Source organism: Bolinopsis microptera, chromosome 10, assembly GCF_026151205.1.
Source record: "Bolinopsis microptera isolate Bmic1 chromosome 10, MBARI_Bmic_1.0, whole genome shotgun sequence".
NCBI classification, from domain to species: domain Eukaryota; kingdom Metazoa; phylum Ctenophora; class Tentaculata; order Lobata; family Bolinopsidae; genus Bolinopsis; species Bolinopsis microptera.
Window position 1 is genome coordinate 10,380,654 of NC_087081.1, and position 22,871 is coordinate 10,403,524.

General features: G+C 37.3%; 2 protein-coding genes and 1 long non-coding RNA gene across 5 annotated transcripts in view; 1 reads left to right on the forward strand and 2 right to left on the reverse strand.

The window, feature by feature from the left end:
• LOC134822144 (cilia- and flagella-associated protein 70-like) overlaps positions 1-22,871 on the reverse strand; it is a 39,005-nt gene that overhangs the window by 12,919 nt on the left and 3,215 nt on the right. For 2 of the 3 annotated variants that reach the window (XM_063833052.1, XM_063833050.1), the window contains exons 2-8: positions 6,553-6,634; positions 5,756-5,936; positions 5,522-5,631; positions 4,582-4,670; positions 2,341-2,475; positions 614-718; positions 331-471 (exon numbers count right to left, since the gene is read on the reverse strand). In XM_063833052.1, the coding sequence (XP_063689122.1) occupies positions 331-471; positions 614-718; positions 2,341-2,475; positions 4,582-4,670; positions 5,522-5,631; positions 5,756-5,936; positions 6,553-6,634 (843 nt within the window). The remainder of the gene's footprint in view (positions 1-330; positions 472-613; positions 719-2,340; positions 2,476-4,581; positions 4,671-5,521; positions 5,632-5,755; positions 5,937-6,552; positions 6,635-22,871) is intronic. The other variant, XM_063833051.1, reaches the window with a different exon arrangement.
• Positions 7,622-22,871, forward strand: part of LOC134822147 (NADH-ubiquinone oxidoreductase 49 kDa subunit-like) — a 53,278-nt gene continuing 38,028 nt past the window's right edge. Inside the window, 1 exon segment of the mRNA XM_063833054.1 lies at positions 7,622-7,647. The gene's annotated coding sequence lies outside the window, so the exon portion shown is untranslated.
• LOC134822148 (uncharacterized) lies at positions 9,503-13,637 on the reverse strand. Its single transcript, XR_010161139.1, has 3 exons — positions 13,575-13,637; positions 10,893-10,997; positions 9,503-10,730 (listed from the first exon to the last, which is right to left on the reverse strand). It is a non-coding gene; the product is annotated as an uncharacterized LOC134822148 (long non-coding RNA).

Consider the following 22,871-nt stretch of genomic DNA (forward strand, 5'->3'; position numbering starts at 1 on the left):
AAAATATCGAGCAGTTTTCAGTTGTCGCTTATAATGACTTTTACTAACAAGGACTTGTACTCCATACTACATAAGGGCCAGCTAAACTTGATAGCTGGTTACTAAGCAGCAAGACATAAAGCGTCACTGCGCGTGAAAAATAGGCGCGTGCGCGTTTACACTAGCTGTTGAAACAAAACTTTATTTATTTTTGTTTTAAGCGCGCGTTTCAAATTTTCCATATGAATCTCACAATTGCCACTGCGTCATCCAAGGTGCATGAAAACCAAATTATAATGTAAGAGTTGGGATCAAAGCATTAATCTGTTCGAACGATGAATAGATGTTTACCTCTTTGACCCGCAAATCCCCATCCTCCTCCTCGTAAACATAACCCTCCACACTTGAGCTAGGAATGTGAACCACTGCTCCTGTCAGACCATTACTGGACGCAAAACGTCGCGGTATTACCTTTTGTGGGCTCGAGATATCCTGTAAGAAATTATCAAACTGACAATGTTGCAACATTACTTATTATTTTATCAGGACACACATTTCAAACCACTCAATGATCAGATCACGTTCCTATATTATTATTACACTGTGCTCAACAACATTTGTGTAGATAATTTACCATATTTTTCTCGGGAGCAGGCCTTATAGACCCAGCTCCGGCATTTACGCTAACATCAACTGTGTCACTTAGAGGCACTGTCATTACTGCGTTGAAATTGTGTGTCTGGGGATAAGAAGGTTAATATTAAAATCTATAAAGTAAATTAAAGTTATAACTCCACTTTTGACCTATTTGGCGGCCATTTATTAATTCCATAATTGCACCGGTTTTTGTTCCAGGGTGTGCGATTACAAAACTAATTGCACTGTTTTGAGAGTGACCGAAATCTTATTAGGTACGATTACTAAACTAATTGCACTGATTCCCTGAAAGATGCTGTAAATCATGGCTCAGGCAGATAATTAGAGTTAGAGAGAGCACCTCGTAAAATGAGGACCTAATTAAAACCGAGTATTTTACTACTGTGAGGTGCTGATTCAAGTATTGACTTAAATCAACTACCTGAGGTAGTTTGGCGACCGTTAGTGCAATGGTCGCACGAAATAAAATGATGGGCATAAATTTAAATTTATAGTTTAGGAGAACATCTTTCCTTGTGTTTGGAATATGTCAATCCTTACATTGCATTAACACAACACAGTATGAGGCTGAGATCTCACTAATTATTTGTAAAACAAAAAGTGGCATAACTTATGTTCTGATAAATATTTTTGCTTCTAAATTTCACAGAATGTTAATAACAAGTATCTAAACCTTTGTGGCAAGTTTTGTGTGATTGCGAGCTTCACTGAGTTTATTTGACCAATTTAGCCCCTGAGCGAGCTAGCTTGAATTTCTCACCCAGAACTGTTTACATTGGTTAATAGAAACCACCAAAAAAAATCCTGGGTCACAAAATTAAAAAACCAGCGATTTATTCACGTTTTACCAATTCTATTCACATGGATCCATCGCACATTCCATTCTCTCTATATTTTAACTGATAAGGACTATCACAGATGATCCTTCCTGCTTGTTTATATCGTTCTTCTTACATGGAATGTGCGATGTATCATGGTGAATAGAATTGGTAAAACATAAATAAATCGGTGGTTTTTTAATTTTTTTACCCAGGATTTTTTTGGTGGTTTCTATTAACCAATGTAAACAGTTCTGGGTGAGAAATTAAAGCTAGCACACTCAGGAGCTAACTTTGTCAGACAAGCTCAGACTCACACAAAACTTAGCACGAAGTTGTGTCTAATTATGATTGACATTCTCTAAAAATTTGAATCAAAAATATTAATCAGAACGTAAGTTATGGCGCTTTTCCATTCTGAAATAAAATAATTAGTGAGATCTCAGCGAGCTGTTACAATTTTAAGAGATAAGGATGGGTAGACTTTTGAGGCCCACCCTGTATAACAACAAAGTCGGTGCGATTATAAACTAATTACACTGGTTATAACATCAGAGGCGTGGAGTTATACGTGAATCTAACTGCATGTATAATACGATTACACCAGTTATTGCACTCGGCTGCGCCTCGTGAAATAACTGCAATAATCGAACTCGGCTTCGCCTCGTGCGATTATTGTATCAATTTCCACTCGGCTGCGCCTCGTGCAATTAATAGTGTAATCGCATTATACGCAGTTAGATTAGCGTATATAATAATAATTAAAAGTTATAATAATAGTGACGGAGATTACCCAAAGGACGGATTAAGAAAGCAGTATTTAATCACTTGGCAAATTATATAAATGCACGAAATCTCACAAATTAGTGATAAGTTGAGAACTTACAGCGTTATTGGACGGCTGCCAAGTTTCCGGTAGTGAGTAAACACTGTCCACACGGATGGTCATGTGGTTACTAACCCCGTACACTTCAGCTGAGACTAACGGGTTCGTTACTGTTACTTCAACCTGTAACTCCGGCTGGACAAAATATTAGTGAGTACAGAGCAGTGCTCGCATTCCACGAAGGCACGATATAAATACCGAAATATATTAAAATGCAAAAGCTTGTTATCGTACATGCAATATGATGAGCTATATTGTCTTACAAAAAAACAATATTATGCATGATTGATTGGGGGACTGGTCCGTAGTACCAGCCAATGTTTACTCAAAAGTAATATATATAATTGAAATAAGTTAAATATTCATCCCCGAGGGGCACGCAGATTATAATTGTGATGTTATCTATTAAAACTATTCAATTAAAATTTTATTGGTCGAGTCGACTGGCCCTGATCTGCAAACATATTTGATATTAGTAACTTTATGATGCTGCCTCACCGCAATTAGGTGTGTTATCAGTGTAGATATAATGCGCTATGTGGCAGTGAAATAAGGAATGTGCTGTTAGAATGGCAGGTGGTTTGAAATGTTGTCCTGATTCAGATTGTTTAATTTGAGCTGTATGAGTTTGGTTTTGAGTGATTATTGACTATGTTTTTTGTGATTTACGTAATCCAGGTAGGTTGTGGAGTAAAAATGGTGGCCATTCGTCGTTGCAGCTAGCACTTTGCAAGTCTAGTAGTACTTTTTTTGACGAATTCTTATATATGTTGATAGAAAATATACTGGATGGGCATATATGCGAGTGTTATGCTCTGAAATAGCGAGCATTGGGCCTTTATAAAAGATGCTAGATCTCAGGTCAGTCTGTGAGTAAATTGATAACCAGTCTAAGTTTTGTTCGTGTGTCGTTCCTTGTTTGGGTGTGTTAGGAGGGAAAAGTTCTGAAATCGATTTAGGTAACAAACTAGACATATTTCGAACTTTGTGCAGTATGTATGCATGTATTTCTCATAACTATACACAAAACTGATATTAAAGTATTAACACCAAAATGGAAGTTCGCAGATTGGACTGGCACATAAAATTTAGTAAAAGTTTTAAAATTCTAAAATGTTAGTGTAACCCTGGCTAGGGTTGGCCCTACATTTTACAACTAAAAGTTACAGGAAAAAGTATAATTTACATGAAAAATACAGGGTGGGCCAAAAGTCAGTACCCATACGTTGGCCTTAATAGCTCCGCCGTGTTTTATATTTGAGAGCTGTTGCTTTGCAGATGGCATACTGTACTTACTTGTTCGAGGATTCCGTCGTCAAAATTTGAAAATTCGAATATTTTAGACCACGCCCATTCAATATTAAAACACCTATATTGTTTTCTCTGAACATGCTGAACGCCTTAATTTTTAGAGACGGTAGATTATCAAATGTTGCATATGATCTGAAAACATGAGGCAAAACGGATTAGAAATGACGAAGTTATCAAGCATTTTCTGTATCTCGTTAACAATATTGACTGGGTGATTATGTGACACCGTGACACGACACCTTATTTGGGCACCCTTAACAATTCCCATAATGTTTAACGGGGTAGTTAACGGGGGCACCTTATCACGTGATTAGGTAATCCAATCACCTGATCACACGTAATGAATAAACTCGTTATGCTTCATATCTCGGTCATCTGAGAAGCTACAGTTCTAATTCTTTCAGGACAAACGTAATTCGAATGGCCAAACACAATTCAATAACATTTAGCTTGATCCGACTATCCAAACTATCAAATAAATGTGAAAATGAACCTCCATTTGAAAAAAATGAACGCGAATATTTTTCGAGTTGACAAATTCCTCGAACCAGTGGTGGTACTAAGTCATACCAGAAAGAAGTATTTAAATTGGGCACTCAGTGACTGAGCTATAAAGGCCAACGTATGGGTACTGACTTTTGGCCCACCCTGGATACAAGGATACAAGGATACAAAAGTGATAATTACTTTATTGAGTACACAATAGTTGTAATTCTGAAATAATTTAAGTTACACAATTCTAATTATTAACAAGTGTGTAGGGATAATTTAGAAATGTTATATAATGCTAGTTTTAGAAAAATAGATAAATCGAGTTTGTATGGTTCAATCTTATTTTAAGGTCCTATAGCATTATTTTAAGGTCCTATAGCACCCTGTATATATATTATCTCGGCATATGAAAGTTAAAATACATATTACATGTAATACCTGAAGGATATTCTGACCAGTGTTCGCAGCAACATTTTCAGCTGTTGTCCCACTATGGATTACAACAGCCTGAGTGAACCCATTCTCACCTGAAATACAGAGATACCTTACTGGTGGGGACCATATTTATTCTGATTCTCAGTCTTGATTGGTCAATGATGGAGGTTGATTGGTTCCTCTCCCACAATTTTTCACATATTTTATTCGCAAAAAGTAAAATCATCCCGGCAAAAATGGTTAACTAAACTATGTACCTCGAGACACACACAAACGGCAAAAACATCTATAATAATAAATTATTATAGACGTGGATTCTCGTGGGGAGGTGAGTTACATTTGTTTATTCAACATGGAGGTTCTGCTCAGCAGGAGACAGAGGTGAAGCACATTTTGTATTATGGAACGCTTGTAACGCTTGTAACGCTTGTAACTCCTTCCAGTATAAGATGACGATTGCCTCGATCTTTCGGTTTCAGCTTAACTCCCTAGGCCCTAGGTCATGAGTAGAACCGAAGGATCAGAATATATGTTGCATGTTGCTCGTATTAACTATAAAATATCAATTTTGAGGGATAAGGAAGTGTTTATAGGTTCTGAAACCTATTTAAATCGGTTCTGAAACCTATTTAATTCGATTTCTCGTGCAATTTTAGATGAAGAACAGTTATCAAAATGAGTTAATAAATAGGTCGATTTCGGTAATTTTTGAGCTTTCGTTTAGAAAATAATTCGGGACCTTCAAAGGGGGGTAACAAGAAGGAGTTACAAGCGTTCCATAATACAAAATGTGCATCACCTCTTTCTCCTGCTGAGCAGAACCTCCACCTTAAAAGTAAACAAATGTACCTCCCCACGAATCCGCATCTATTATATGGTAGATAACTGAGTTATCTGACTATTTATCTGACATTAAACTAATCAACAGTGCATTTAAATTAACCTTTGAGAAGAGATGAGAGATCTAGAACACCTTGACCAATTGGAGCAGTCTTCTCTTCCCTTGCCTTTTTCTCCTTCGGCAACACTTCAATCACGTGAAACAGGACTAGCCTAGCAGATGAGAATAAAGAATAGTAAAGGTTGCTTAATATCATGGTTAAATATTTACTTTTACAGCCAGCAGATTAATAGGTTGTCAAGCTGGGGAAAAACTGATACAAATTGGAAATCATACCTGTGACATATTTCATCTATAGCTGACGGATCATCTAAATTAACTTCAATACTGGCATTAAAATTGAACTTTGTAATTCCATCAGGTCCGATTTCAGCCTTGTTCGTTTCTCCAAGGGTCTTGCCAAACTCTACTCTAGCGTACGCAGTTACTGCATCTCCTTTGACACCTCGCTGTAATGCCAAACGATTAATGTAACATTTGAACTGAACATGAAATATTCAGGTCATTTAAATTTGAGGCAAAATCAAAAGTAATTGGATATATTCATTAGTCATATATATGATATTATATATACATGCCTAATATGTCTCTTTTTTTTTTATTTTGCCATAAATTTTATAATATGTATATTGTATATATATCGGCTCAATCACTGGAACCATTTAAAGCTCTTCTAAAAACTTTTCTGTTTAAATTGCCCCTTCATGAACTTGAAAAACTTTATCGATAATTTATTTTGGTCAATATTGGTGTTCGATTTTTACATATAAGTATCATTTTCTGTCATTAGACTTAATGATATATTTTCAAGCATACGTTACCAGTCCTTATCTTATTCAAGTACTTTTCTGGGATGTTTAGATTAAACTGCTGAGTACAAGTTTTATCTTAAAAGTGGTGTTATTAAATTTCAATTTATATATATATATATAACTAGACCTGCTTAAGCCAGGGGAATGGCCCGGTACCCATTAATAAAAGGTGAGTTATATTTTGTTGGTATTAATTATGTAGAAAATTAGGAACCTGATCAAATGTTAAAAGATAAAATGACCTTATTCCTATTATACTCACTAGATTCTTAGCCTGAATAATTTTTATCTGTATAGTTGATGTACGTTTTTCTTCACCGGCTGGTGCCCCTCCTTTGTCAGCCATCCTAACAAGCGAATGGATTATTCATTTGGTACCAACTATGTACCATGATGCATATAATAACGAATCATATTTTTTGACACGTGACTGAAAGTTTTGGTTGGATGAAGCTGATCGGTGAATCGGAAAAATATGCCTCACCTCCTGTTCCCCATCACATAAGCATCTAGATTCATAAAAATGGATGTTCTGATCGAAATGACAACGTCTTTCTTCATTAAATAAATCAAGAATAACAACAATAATAGTACTCCACTGTGAACTAAATGGGCATAGTAAAGCTTTTTGGAGAATTCTCGTGAGAGTCTGCTTACAACACACCGCCATCCAAAGATTACACCTCGAGAGGAGGAATATGCCAAAACGGTATACACTATACAGGCAACTAAAAGAGACTAGGATACAAGGTTACAAAAGTGATATAATTACTTTATTGAGTACACAATAGTTGTAATTCTGAAATAATTTAAGTTTAAAAACAATTCCAATTATTTACAGATGTGTTGGAATAATTTAGAAATATTATATTATGCGAGTTCAATTTTATTTTGAGGTCCTATAGCATTATGCACTGGCCAGTATTTGAGTAGAAATCTGGGCTCTTATAGTAGGCTGTATATTGTTCGTTCACAGAGAGAATTGAATGGATTGCTCTTGCTGTGGCAGTAAATTTGGTAGGATCGAAAGTTTTATTGGGGAGCAAACCGGTCAGTGATATTTTTGGAATGGAAGTTAAATTTTTCCCTAACTGAGTAACCAGTCAGTTAAAACATGATTTTCGTCCTCAATAGGCGTAAGCCCCTTGCTGGAAAAGCATCTTAAGTGCACTATCGACCTTCTCTTGGTACTAGGGGCGTTTAGTATCGACCCCTCTCAATCAGGGACAAAAGGATTTCGCGGCATGTACGAAATCGCGAAATTTCCCATTCTTCGCGACAAATTTTATGTATAGTTTAATGTATATCCTGTTAAATACTTTCAGCGCTGCTATATAACAAATAATTTGAGGGAAAGTATGTCGTAATTCCCTCAAAGGGGTGTCGTAAGTTTACACGTTGCCTTAACAGCTGATTGTTTTGACTTTTGCTGGCTGTTTGTTTTAACGTTTGCTGAGTATGGGTGACAACAACAAGAGTAACAAGAGAGCCTCATCTAATAACAACATGTCACGAATTCTTTCCCCTGCGGACAAAAAGGCAAAGTCCCGGTCCAAGAACAACACTCCAGGACTAGAGGTGAAAGGAAAAGATGGATCTTGTGAGGCTATTGTTGTAGACAGTGATGTAACACTCCCAAAGATTGACAGTTCACACAGGGACAAGACAAAATGTCCATGCAATAAGTCAATATCGTCATGGAAGATTGACTGTGTAAAGTGCAAGCAATATTGGCACATAGACTGTCTAACTATGAACGGACTCAATCAGAAAAACGTCAACAGCATGACCAATTGGCACTGCCCCTTTTGTTTGGTTTTACCAATTCCCACACTCGAAACTGCTGCAGATGTGTGTTATGTGTGTAGGAACACTCTGACACTTCAAAAATCTAACAGTCAGTGTGAGACAGCTATTGCCACAGAGAAGCTTAATACCATCACAGCTTTTGGTGAAAAGCTTGGCAAAGTTGACTTTGACAGTCTAAACGACAGCATTGCCGCCATCCAGAACCTTGACCTCCATATCAAGCACCTACTGGTTAGTGACAAGAACACTGCTCCAGCATGGGTTGAAATTATGGAAGGAGATCTGAAGCAGCTGAAAACTTCAGTTGACTGCGGACTCGGAAAGGTTTCTGAGACTGATAGTGGCCTAACAGAACAGATTAGAGTGTTGAACAAGCAACTGCAGGACTTTTCTATTCCTCAAGTAAGTGCTCAATCTTCATCCAAGACCAAAGATCTCATGGAAAAAATAGAGAAGAATCTCCATGAGCTAAATTCCAAGCAGTCTCTGGAGACGAATCAGGAGCTAACAGCCATCAGACAGTCTTTGAACACTCTTGAGCAAAATTCTTTGGCTTCTTCTGACCATTTAAATGCCCAACTTACCAATTCTTCACTTGCCCCTGGCCCAGACCTAACAGCTAATGAGCATCTCAAATCAAGAGAAGAACCAGTTGTAGGCGCTATAGAAGAGTTTATCACCACAGAAGAGCAGGATCTTCTCCTCCTTGCCTGTCAATCACTTGACGAGGATTTTGTTGTGGAAGGAGCTCGTGCTGTGTATTCTCTGGGAGAACCATACAAGTATAATGGCTCCAAGTCACCCAATGGTCAGCTAGAGTCAACCAGCTTCTCCAAACTGATGGACAAAATCAATGGGGCATTCTGTAGTGGTGAGAAACCGAAGATCAATAGTCTGCTGATCAACCGCTTCAAAGAGGATGGCTCCCTACCAAAACATTCGGATGATGAAGCCACCATCCACCCCGAATCCGAAATTTTCACTGTGTCCATCGGAGGCCAGTGCAACATCAAATTCTTTGACAAGAAGACGGATGATATAGCCCTTGACCACCCATGTGTTCCAAGATCCATGTATCGCATGACACGAAGTAGCCAAGAGTATTACAGCCACTGTATCATGGATGGGGCAATAACTGGTGGGGTCAGATACAGCCTAACTTTTCGTTCAGTTAGCTTCAGGAACAAGAACTCTACGTGCATCATAGGAGACAGTCATACAGGGGGGCTTAAGTTTGGGTCAGATGCCAGGAAATCGTTTGGACAATGGTTCCCTGGGAGGCAATATTTTGCACCAGTGGTTGACCAGATTGACCCATATGTCACATGTGGTTATCGTAACGTTGTTTTGATGTGTGCGATTAATGATCTTAAAAAACCCGAGATCAAGAATACAGCTGATATTAAACGAAATGTATTTATTCCCTTTATTAAAAAGATTGAGAAAATTCATGCTATTAACCCTAAGGCACATGTATATGTTTGTCCAGCCCTGCCTACAAAGCTTGCTGAACTGAATAGAAAAGTTGTTTGCTTTAACCGCCTTATTTTGACAGAGCTGATCCCTTCAAATTTTGGTGTGACTTACGTCGATGGGTTCGGTGGGTTCTGTGATGATGCTGGGCTTCTTAGCCAACAGTTCTCCAGAAACATCGGCCGAGACCAGCGACCAGATTATCTCCACCTTAACTGGAGGGGTACAGCTAAACTAGGCACTTTGATTCGTAACACAGTGCTTCTTAGAATGAATGGAGGAGTTGATAGAAGGAAAAGGAGAACAGACGAGGTTGATGGACGCTCATATCGGAACGTGTTGAGTGGGACGGGTTCTACTACTGCTGCTGAGTCTCGACACCAGGATGGTTACCAGCCATTCTTACTCCCCTGAGTAAAGAGGTATGCCTAGTCTGTGCGAAGTTCATTAACGTAGGACAATTCATTGTTGAATGCTGTGAATGCGACTGTCCAATGCACCATAAGTGCTATACCAAATCCATTAACAATGACACATTATCTGACGATTTTTACTGTCCCAAGTGCGTACATTTAGCAGTTATTCGTTACAATCCATTTCGACTTGCATGCACTAATTTAAGTGATATTGAAAGTAGTGAAGTGGATGACACTATCATAAAAGTAGATCAAATACTAAATAACTGCGTATCGTACAATGTCAAGGAATTCAACAAAGCACTAGATAATCAAATGAATGAATTTTCATCGCTTCTCTTCCAAAACATCGACGGCAATAAGTCAAATTTCGACACTTTCGCTATTGAATCCCATAGGCTCACCAAGAAATTCTCGATCATAGCCTTAGTGGAAACAAATGAAGGTCCTGAATCCAGCAGTTTGTATCAATTAACTGGATACAACAGTTTCTACCAAAACACAATACCAGATAAAAAAAAGGGCACTGGAGTAGCTCTCTATGTTTGTGACACTCTTAGTGCCAGAGTAAACGGCAATGTATCCCATATCACTGAACATTTAGAAACTCTTTTTGTGGCCGTAAGTAGTACAACTTCCCCAGTAACAGTTGGTGTAATGTACCGTCCTCCAAGTGGTAATGTCAATGTTGCACTATCTGAACTCTCTGACATCCTTGACAGTCTCCCCAAGTGTAGTTACCTAGCGGGTGATTTTAACATTGATTTACACGATAAGAATAGCACAATCGTACAACGCTATGAAGAAATACTATTAAGTAAAGGATTTTTCCCCCTAATTTCGTTAGCAACACATGAGAAAACAGGCTGCAAAGCATCCTGTATTGATAACATAATAACTAACGACGTAGAGAGTATAGTAGCTTCTGGAATACTGACTGACCGTATATCACACCAATCACCCATCTTCCAAATCTTTGATAGAAACTTGGACTCTAGCAGAATTGACCTGAAATACAAACAGTATTATGATTACAACAAACCGAATGTAAAAGCTTTTTTACAGACTCTGGAACATGATCTCAATAATAATGTTATCGACAATTTTACAACATTTCACGACATATTTAAGGACTGTATAGATAGAACTTGTAAGTTAGAAACCCCTAAATGCTCTAAAAGAACAGCACTGAACAACCCATGGATTACACCAGACCTTGTGGTCAAAATTTCATATCAGCACGAACTTTACGATAAATGGGTAAAGGTCAGAAAAGTTAAATGTAAATTTGGGGAAATTGAAAATAAAGGGGGGACATGCCAATGCCCAATATGTTGCTCAAAACGTGACAAGTATAAAAATACAGTGACTGCAGGCGGAAGGTCAAAAAAGATCGCCGCAATGCTCAATCTAAGTTCTATGGTGGAAAATTTGCAGAGTTGCACGGAAACAGTAAAAAGACGTGGGAATTAATTAACCAAATACGGGGTAAACGAAAACGACAAACCATACCTCTATTTACTATCAATAATGAAAAAATTACTAATCGTAGGGTAATAGCTAATGAGTTTAATAAGTACTTTGTCTCCCTAGCTTCTAATCTTAACGAGGCATACAATGAAATCGGCGAACTAGTAATTAATGGCATCCCCAGTATCTATGACTACCTACCAAAATCCAACACGACCAGTATTTACATGCATGATTGTACAATCGATGAAGTATGTAAAATAATATCAGAATTGAAAAATGGCAAATCGTCTGATATCCCAATACATGTTGTAAAAGCGTCATCCAGAATTATCGCCCCCCCCCCCTATTATCTGTACTATACAATGAATGTTTGAAGGAGGGAATATTCCCGGACGATTTAAAGATTGGCAGGATCAGTCCCATATACAAGAAAGAAAATGAAGAATTACTTGAAAACTATAGACCAGTCTCTACCTTAGCCGTATTTGGTAAGTTATTCGAGAAAATTATATATAGTAGGCTATACAGCTTTTTCCAGTCACAAAATATGATCTATGAAAATCAGTGTGGATTCCGTAAAAATCACTCTACAAGTCATGCCCTGAATTTCTCAGTGAATTATATAGAATCATGCCTTAATAAAAAGCAGCACGTGCTCGGAATATTCATTGATCTAAGCAAAGCATTCGATACCATCTCAGCTGACAAATTACTGAGTAAGCTAGATAATTACCGAATTCGAGGCAATGCCAACAAACTCATTGCTAGTTATCTCTCTAATAGATATCAATACGTCTCGGTCCTAGGAGAAGAGTCTGACAAGCTTCCAGTTCTCTTTGGAGTACCCCAGGGATCTTGTCTTGGTCCGTTACTATTTATTATTTATATCAACGACCTATATAGGGCAACTGAACTAGGCAAGTTCATTCTATTTGCTGACGATACAAATATATTTGTTGCGGATGAATGTAAGATAAAGTTATATGAACGAGCAAACCAAAGTCTCAAACTGGTACAACTGTATATGAAATGTAATCTCCTGCATATTAACATTAAGAAATGCTGTTACATTCACTTTAAACCAACGAATAGAAAAAGCAAGGTAGAACATAATGAAGAAGAACACGTACTTACTCTAAACAATGTAGTAATAAAGCAAGTCAAAAAGGTGAAATTTCTTGGTGTTATTATTGATGATCAGCTTAAATGGGATGCTCATATACGGTCGCTCAACACAAAGCTGAAATGTGAAAGTGGGAAAATTTGTAGAATACGGCACATTATTTCAGAAAAACTCTACAAAGAACTGTACTACACACTATTTGAATCACACTTGCGATTTGGGATATCAGTATGGGGTGGCCTTAGTAACAACAGGCTTGAACCAATATTTATCACTCAGAAGAAATGTGTTAGAATACTATTTGGTAACCGAGAGGCGTACTTAGAAAAGTTTAGAACTTGTGCTAGAACACGAAGTAAAGACAAGCAAAAATTAGGAAGCGACTTCTATGAAAAACAGCACACAAAACCGCTATTTAAGAAAAATGGTTTACTAACCATACACAGTTTGTTCAAACACACTTGTTTATTGGAAATGTTCAAAATCAATAAATTAGAATCCCCAGTCCCACTCCTAAATCTATTTCACAGATCATCAAGACGTGCTGATCGATTCATCACTCCAACCCCATCCACCTCCTTCATATATCAATCGACAAAAATGTGGAACGATTGTAGAAACACTGCTAGCAATATCAACTTCTCTACATCAACGAACCTTGTAAAATCCACAATAAAAAAGGAGTTATTCGGCATGCAGTCCAGGTACGACGAAATAGATTGGTGTGAACTGAACTTCGATTCCAACGAACTGAAATTCTAATGTCTACTCAATGAAGATATGCTGAGCGCTAAAGCCGATTGAAGTGTTAATGTCTAAAGTATAAAATTTCGGCGGTCACGCCGCGCATTTTGCGCGCTGTGCCGCTATTTTTGGCCCATCTTATCAGATATTATTTACAATGTACTCGCACAGTACATGCAGGGCATGCCTCAAGATCATATTAGTGTAGGAATCATTATGTTTTCAACAATTCATTTAGGGACTACCGGTGGGTGATGAATAATTGAGAATCCAACAGGATCTTGTTCTCTTCATTGTGCTGATTCCGGGAAGCATTCGTTTTACGCTCTAGTCATATTAAAATCGAGATATCGGTCATTGAAAAATGAGTAATTATAGGCCTGTCAATGATTGCAGCCCAATTAAGAGCTGATCAGTTGCAGCTACTTGTGCCATATAAGGGATAACTGAAGTCACGTGACCGCCAATCCTATCACGTGACCTTGATTCGTAAATCCTTGGTCACGTGATCACATTCGTAACGTGTCGAATGCTGACTAGGATATCTCGTGACGTCACCAGAGCTCAAGCTCCCTGACCAGGCCTCATATGGAATAATATAGTGTATCACGTGTAATTGGATCCAATTAAGAGGAGTTGCGCAATTATCGCAGCATCTCGATCTGGTACCCAGCAGGCAGCTGGGCCAGAGATTTTAAAGATAAAATAGAAGGATTTCTTGTTAAGGTAAATCGAAGCGAAAATCATGTAACCCTATGTTTTTGATGACGCTGAACACGATAAAACTGGTTATAATGTTCATACTTCAGGGGAAATTGCTTTAAAATGCAATTGAATGTCATCAATTTATTATGAGCTGAGTAGCTTATCGGTTGGTTATACTGCATACTGCAGCATCTCTGCGAATCCTTATAATTGTAAACAACGAAGCCTGAGCTGTACTTCTCAGGTTGTGTGTGTGGTTATACTTATGCTGTTATGGGACAGATCTCAGGTTGAAAAGACGAAGGAATTGTTTTTCCGAATATTTGATAAAGTTTCAGTTTAACAAATACAGAGTCAGATATCTACAAATAATATAACAACAAAGCCGGTGCTTATTGCAAATTCTTATTTTTCGCGCAATTTACACGTGGGCACTCATTATTTGGCAACATTACAGCAAATTAAAATGAGCGTGCAATTGCGAAGTAATCGCACAGTTAACCATGGCAACCCTAAATGAAATGTTGACAGTTGTCTCAATTTGCACGTGGGCGGTCTTAGAGAAAACTTGGATTATAATATGGAGTGATCATTTCTAAAAAAGCTTTCTTGATTTAACAATGAAGTTGTCTGAGTACATAAACGGAACTATAACTACCCTTCCAAGCCAGCCGCCGTCGAACAAGGATGTTCTTCGGTTTTTTCTGTTTCACAAAGAAGAACGACCATTGCACATAATGGAACAAATATCGCTAGCTGCAGAAAAAATGGTCACCCATTTCAGCTCCCTTGAAGTTTACAGCCGAACTGAGTTCTTTTCATCTTCCAACTTGAACAAGTAAGTGCTAGTTAGACGCTTATATCTTTATATGTAACTGTACAGTGAAATCTTTCTCAGACACACTATAGTTTTGCTAATCGACGTTGTCCATTTAACAACAAAAGTCGCTTTTAAAAAGAGATTTAAGGATATAATAAGACAGCTCCCTTTTATTCATTTTCTTAATGCTAAGGTAATGTTAATTCAGGAAGATCAAGGTCCTTTACGAAAAATTAAAAAAGCGTAAAAACATGCGGAAAAGGGAAGCGATCGATAATTTTGAGACCTTCTTGGAGAAGGAGTTCATTCTTGGAATCGTGAACGATCCTCAAGCTCATGTTCTTAATCGTGACTTCAGTTATCCCTTATATGGCACAAGTAGCTGCAACTGATCAGCTCTTAATTGGGCTGCAATCATTGACAGGCCTATAATTACTCATTTTTCAATGACCGATATCTCGATTTTTAATATGACTAGAGCGTAAAACGAATGCTTCCCGGAATCAGCACAATGAAGAGAACAAGATCCTGTTGGATTCTCAATTATTCATCACCCACCGGTAGTCCCTACAATTCATTATATGTCGAATTCAGCAGTGGGTCCTCTCTTCGTCCGGTGTGTGTGTTTGTCGCATGTCTGGACTCTCGTAGTCATGTAATTTTTAATTTTTAATTTCTAATTTGTTATTTTAATTTTAATTTTAATTTTTCAATTTTCTAAATGTGTGTTCTGCTCCGGGACTCGATTACCGTTTCGGCTTTCTTGAGACTGTAAATTTGGAAAGCCAACTATGCGGGGCGCCTGCCCACCGGCACTGAAGAGTGATCAAAGAATTAACTAAAATTTCCTAATATAACGATTGAATATAGAGTTGTTTAACCGGCGCGGCCATGGGTGTGTGGCCTAGCTTTGGCTGCACACCTATGACTGCGCTGTTGCTGGTGGACAGGCGCAGTTTTTGTTGTGCAGTAGTGTTGCAAGAGAATAAAACCAACTTATTATTTACTAAATGGAATCAAGAATATTATTGACTATATTTGATAACGATGAATTGTAAATTTCGATCAATTTATATTCTCGGTCTCCAATTATTGAACTGCGGAAGCTGGTTGCCTCAACAATGTTGACTATGCATGGTATGACTGAATTGTAAACACGTGATAACTGAACGAAAAATAAATGATGAACATGATTCAAAAACTGTAAACCACCAAATGAATTATCGCTTAAATTTAAATAAGTATTTAAACAAAAACCATCATGTGCCGTTAAACAACAGGGCGCGGCTCATCTGGGCCACAGCAAATCGGCGAAAATGGGTTTGAAAAAGCCACTATTGGCACTCGAGTCCTTGATCTTTCCGATGGTTCACTGGGGCTTTTGAGCTGCCGTCCTTCAGCTTCTGTAAACTAAAATTACTACCAATCCAAGTTGAGGCAATCAGCCGACGCGGGGCCTTTATGGTTATATATGATATGTTTAATCTGTAATAAAGATCAAAATTCAAATTTGTTTCTCTAAAATTTGTTTCTCTAAATTTCGCGGTACCGCGAAGAAATTTAAACGAATAACATCAGTCAAAGCTTAATTACCATGTTTTTGAAAAATGTTAAAGTTTTCATGTACAACAAATAGTAATGAATGATGCATGCTTCTGGGGAAAAAATAGTAATACATTTTTTATTTTGCGTGATTACTGTTTTTCGTTTTAATTTAAATGATTATTATATGCATAAAATAAAAATTGAAATAAAAATTGGCGCGCCGCGCATATTTTTGATTTTAACTTATTTATACCGCACTATAAAACCAAGCGCTACATAAACACTCCTGCGCGCAGTGTTGTGACCTCCCTTCGTCGTAATTAGCTCGTATTCAGATTGAACAATTTTGAAGTCAAATAAATGTTGTTTCTTTTAGACTTAAATAAACAATATGGATGTAGTCCGAAAGTAATTTGTCTACTAAATAACATTTTGAAACTATGAACAAAATTGGCGAAAATTTGCCGTAGATGTGACCAAAAAACTACGCGCAGAACTAAATATTTCTTCATAGACGCGTGAAAATTTTTGAGTTTAACATTGAATATTTTAGCTTGGTTATTGTAATACTTAATTTTCAAGTCTCTATCCGATAACTAAATATTTTATCTTTACGACAGTATAAAATTTGTTTGTATATTTGCTAAATTAAAAAAACAGTAGGAATAGAAACGTCGAAGGTCTTGCGCTTATTTCAGTCCCAAAATATACTCTAATCATAAACTTCATAAAACCCACTGAAAATGATGTCGACAGGCATATTAAGCCCTTACACCTTCCCAAATCATTTAGCAAGGATTCAGAGCCAGTTTTTAAAATTAGCTTTCGAATATCATTGTTAAGACATAAAACTATAAATAAATGAGTGCCTTTTTCTCTTTCGTCTCGATAGTTTCTCTTTCATTTTAACATTATACATTAGTAAAAGCAATCAGCGATCTTTATTAATCATATAAAGAGTAGAGTAATTGGTCCTCGTCAATGTTTAGTGTCTGATTACAGTTTCGGTCCGACCTCCACAACTGAAAAGATATTGGGGGTATTATCAGTTATGTAAATGGAAAAATTATATTTGCATCATAAAACTATGAAAACATTGAAACTAATGTTTTTGAAGGCTCGCCTATTCGTTTAAGCAATCAAATAGTCAGTGCATGCACAGTAAAGAACAGTTGAAGGCACCGGGAATGTTTCAAATATAACCTCTGTCTACTATCAAGTATCAGACCACACACTCCACTATCCACTATGTACTATAATGTACAATGGCAATGAAAATGTGTTCCCGCCATTTTATTTTAAAAATGCGCGCATCTTGCGCCGTGACCATGGTGGTCACAGCGCATGCTGGTGAACGGAGGTAGGCTGGTGAACGAGTTATTGGGACAAAATTGGAACATTTTGGAACATTGGTTACATCGGTTGTAGACATGCAGTGATTCCCAAACTTGGTTTGAGTGGTCCTAGGACCAATCTAAACGCTTTCCGGCCAGTTTTAAACCGTTCTGAGCACTTTTAGTTTTAGGAGAATATTAATTTTTGTTCATTTTCGTGCATTCCATGAACCTGGGTAATTTTCATGCTCATTGGAATTTAGAAGGTAAAATAACTCACACAACAGTGCTCCCGACAAGTTTCACGGATATAGTGATTGAGTTTCTAGTCACCTAGCCTCTTGGCCTGAAAGATTTCTTGTTCGGCAGGGTGACTGCTTGAACGTCAACTTCAACCTTTCCCACTGTGCACTGCATCGAATCGAGGTAGAGTTGTTAACTGAAATATTACATTCAGTCTAGCGACCTTTAAATCTGGGTCAAACTTAGTATTTCTGAAAGTTTCGCAAAATTTTATTGATTACAGAGGGTGTGTCACGCCACTCTCTCCTTAAGATCTTGCAGATGTTAGCACCATACCGTACCTGTTCATTATAATAGCCCTAGACTATTGCATGAGACAAGCCTTAAGCAAGCACCCTGAAATAGGATTTACCATTAAGCCTTATAGGAGTAGGAGAGTCAAGGTGGAGAAGATATCGGTCACTGGTTTTGTGGATGACATTGCTCTGATAGCAGATACTGAAAAGGAGACAGAGACGCTGATGCAAGAGATAGAAAGGGTTGCTGCCACAGTGGGACTTGGAATGAATGAAGGGAAAAACTAAATTCATTACTCAGAACATCGAGAACCCTGATACCATCAAGTCTCTGGGTAACCATGCTGAAAGAAAGCCTGTCTCTGAAGAAGGAGAGACGATAACAACGTGATACGATACGGTATGTTGAAATAGGAAAAAAAACAACAATTTCAGGAAAACAACAATTTTATTTAGTATCAGTTACAGCAAACAAAAAATATATTTTATATAATATAATATAACTAGGACGAACTTTAGTTTAGAAATCTTGGGGGACTTGGAGTAGCAAGAGATTGACTAGAAGGTATATACCTTTTACCAAAAACGTCGAAAAGAATCCTGGGTGATACAGGATCGGAGAGTACAGACCATAAAGTTTACGCACCCACCTTTGCCTCCAGAATTCTTGGTTGGTTGAAAATGTATGCTAACTTGGTCGTTTATACTCCAAGTCCCTTTGTTAAAAGAAGTAACATTATGTACGTCTGGAGTTAACTTCATTCAATAATAACAATATCAATATAGTCAATATCAATATCAGACTAAACTATCAAATAAATTATCAAATATTATTTGTTAATTCGATCTGAATAAAAATTTAGTTAAGTTAAGATATTAAATAATTAAAAACATTACAACAAGTGGTTAAAAACGCCCAAAATTGATCTGAGAGCTTTTCAGTCTATGATACAATCATGATAGTAATATTAAGTGTGTTAAGTGTGTGCTGCTGCGATAAGAATAGATTACTGCAATTTAAAATTGTTTGGATTCCAAGTATCTTTTAAATCAGCAGCCTGTACTTGTAATAATAGTGCCTTGGTTCTCAATTTTATCAAGTTAATGGAAGTTTCTAGGCAATTGCTTGAGGTTAGAATTTTTTTATGAACAGTGTTCCAAAGCTTGGCTGCAGTGAACAAAAAAGTATTTGATTTATTAAGAAGAATAACCGTTAAACTCGTTGTACGGTTTGAAATGTTGATGGCCTCATAAAGGGAGTATGGGCAGTGGTACTTGATAATCTTAGAGAATTCTGAAATGCAATGGTACTTGAACAAGTTTTGAACTGTAAGAATTTTTAGTCTATTAAAAATGGGTTTTGTATGCTCCTTTTCAAAATGTTTATGGCCTAATCTTTGCATACCATATGGTCTAGTTCTTGCACATGTTGATTGTTTATCTAGATATGAGTCGAGATCACCAAAAAGGATCCTTATACAGTGCTTCTGAGTGATAAAAAGACTGTCATTGGACCGTTCCTTGATGACAACACCCCAAACACTTATACCATAACTGAGATGTGATTCAAAAAGAGCATTATATATTTTCAAGTATAGTTCAGCAGGTATAGAGTGCCGGATTCTACAGATTGCACCAGTCATGGTCCGCAGCTTTTTACGGATGTAGTGCATGTGGGCAATCCAGTTTAGCTTACTATCTATAACAACACCTAAGAATTTGGTATCCTTGACTTTAGTAATAACCTTACCATCGATGAATATTGATCTAGATTCATCTAGCAGGTTAGCAAATGGTCTAGTCCGCGCACAGGTGTCATCATATTCAGAGGCAGGTTTAAAATGTATGTAGCAGCATTTGGACATGTTGATATGAAGTAGATTACATTTCATGTAAATCGAGACATGTTTAAGTACTAAGTTGGCTTTTTTATATGTTGCTTCTCTAGATGGTCCTGATATGAAGATATTAGTGTCATCAGCATAAAGTACAAATTTCACCTCACTGTCTGAAAAACAGTTTACTATATCGTTCATATACAGTAGGAAGAGTAGTGGCCCAAGAATTGACCCTTGTGGTACTCCAAATTTCACGTCCATTGTTACTGATGGTACATCGTTATACATAACATACTGCTTTCTGTTAGTCAAATAGCTTTTAAGTAAGGTAAGTGCTGAACCCCTAATACCGTAGGAATTTAACTTGCTTAGAAGAATATTGTGATCAAGGGTGTCAAAGGCTTTGCTCAAGTCAATGAATATGCCCAATACATGTTTATTGCTAGCCAGAGACTTTGTAACGGAGTCTATAGATTTGTGTAGAGCATGAGTGGTAGAATGGCCTTTTCTAAATCCAAACTGTGAGTCTGTTAGTACACCTTTAGATGTGAAGAAATTATAAAGGCGTTTGTAAATGATCTTCTCAAAGATTTTTCCAAATAAAGGTAATATTGATACAGGCCGATAATTTTCAATGCATTCCTTATTGTCTTTCTTGTAAATAGGAATAACTTTACCAGTTTTAAATATACTTGGGAATGTACCACTTTGTATACATGTGTTGTAAAGCCTGGCCAAGGTACCAGCAATGAGCTTTGCCGATTTTTTTACAACGATTATAGGTATGTCACTCGCCTTGCCATTTTGAAAATCTCTGATGACCTCGACAATCTCGTCTTCATTAGTTTCTTCAAGGTATATGGAGTCAGATACTGAATTAGACATGAACTGAGCAAATGATTCTACTGGTTCCAGAGAAATACTATTGTTTGACAATACATTTTTATTGAGATTACTTGCAAGAGATGTAAAATATTCACAAAATTTGTTAGCAATTATTCGTCTGCAAGTAACTCTCTGGCCATCTATGACAAAATCGTCCTTACATCTAGACAAATTTTTACCACGGAGTTCATTTATAACTTCCCAAGTCTTTTTCGAATTCATGCTGTACTTCTCGAATTTTTGAGTATAGCACATAGCCTTTGCCATATTTATTGACCTTTTGAGAAACTTGTCGAATTCCTTGTAGTAGATGTGCTTGTTTGGGTCCCCGTCAGGTAGTTTTAATGTACAAGTCTTCTTCCATTCGAAATACAACCTAGCTTTCTTATCGATGGAATTAATTAGGCCCTGGGTAATCCAAGGGTTGGTTATGCTGTTACGTTTAGTGGTTCTAGGAGTTAGAAGTTTGCAAGACAAATCTATCTTTTCTTGAAATAACTGCATGAAAGAATCAAATGTGTTACAGCTGTGGTGGAACCTATCTACATCGTTTTCTATTTCAAGACAGAGCTTTTCTAAGTTAGCATTACTATAGTCGTAGTGTATAGTAATTTTGTCTGATGAATCAGGTGTTGGCACAGAGTCAGGGGAAAGTTCAATAAGAGTGAATATAGGGTGATGGTGGGAGATCTTGTCAGATATCACACCAGAAATAAGGGTTTGATCTACTACATTGGTATGGATATTGTCAATACAGGTCCTGGAACAGCCAGGCATTTGGTGAGTTGGTACTGATATGGTTGGTATGAAGCCGTTGTTGAATATTATTTCTTGGAATTTGTCCTCTGATGGAGATGGGTCCTTCAACATGTTTATATTGAAATCACCAAGAATATATACTTTTTTGCCATTCAGTTTTGAGAGAATACATTCATATGCTTCGTTGAACAGTTCAAGTGATGCGTTTGGGGGACGGTATATAACCCCTACAACAGTTGGGTCTTGCAAGCTAGTGATGGATACGAACAGTGATTCTATGTGTTCATTACAGAGAGATAAGCCAGGGATTTTGTTAAAGTTAAAGGAGTTGTGCAGGTAAAGACACACTCCTGATCCTTTACCCTTGAACTGGTTTTTCTTTTGACAAAAATAACGTGATTGGTAACAGGAGGAGTATCCGTTAAGCTGATACAGAGTTCCATTTTCGGGATTAGTATTTGTTTCTGCAAGACCGATAACAGAGAATTTGTGGTCGATACAAGACAGCTCAACTGCAAAGTTGTCAAAGTTTGATGCATTTCCATCAATATTTAGGAATAATTTGGACAAATATTTAGCTGAATTTTTAGGTAGGATGGTAGCATTCAACTCAGTTATGGAGAATGTTTTGCAATTTTCAAGAATCTTTGAGCTATTGTAGATAGATTCAATATAATTAACTGGCTCATCATCAATGAGGCCATTGTTTGCAAAGTGTGGAGCTTGGTAGAAAGGGTTGTACCGTACAATATCATTGGCATCAGTGCATATTTTGCAGTATGTTGCATCTCGAAATTTGGTTATGTTATCATCAGTTTTACATTTTTTGTGCATTATTTTGTCACACATCTGACAAATCAAAAATGGATGTCCAGCACGCACAGGTCTATCGCAACAGCAGCAGATTTCGCATATCAGTTTGACTACCATGACTGGATTACAGATCTACGAGAACGTGGGGAAAATCTATTTTGGGCCTTGGTAACATCACTGAACAACCTCCCATCAACGGGGCTACCTAGAATCTTATGGGCAATTGCCCGGGAGAGTTTGAAGATACCGCTTGACCCCAGGTGGATTGGGTCATCCGGCTTCTTGTACCTACAAAACTGTTTGT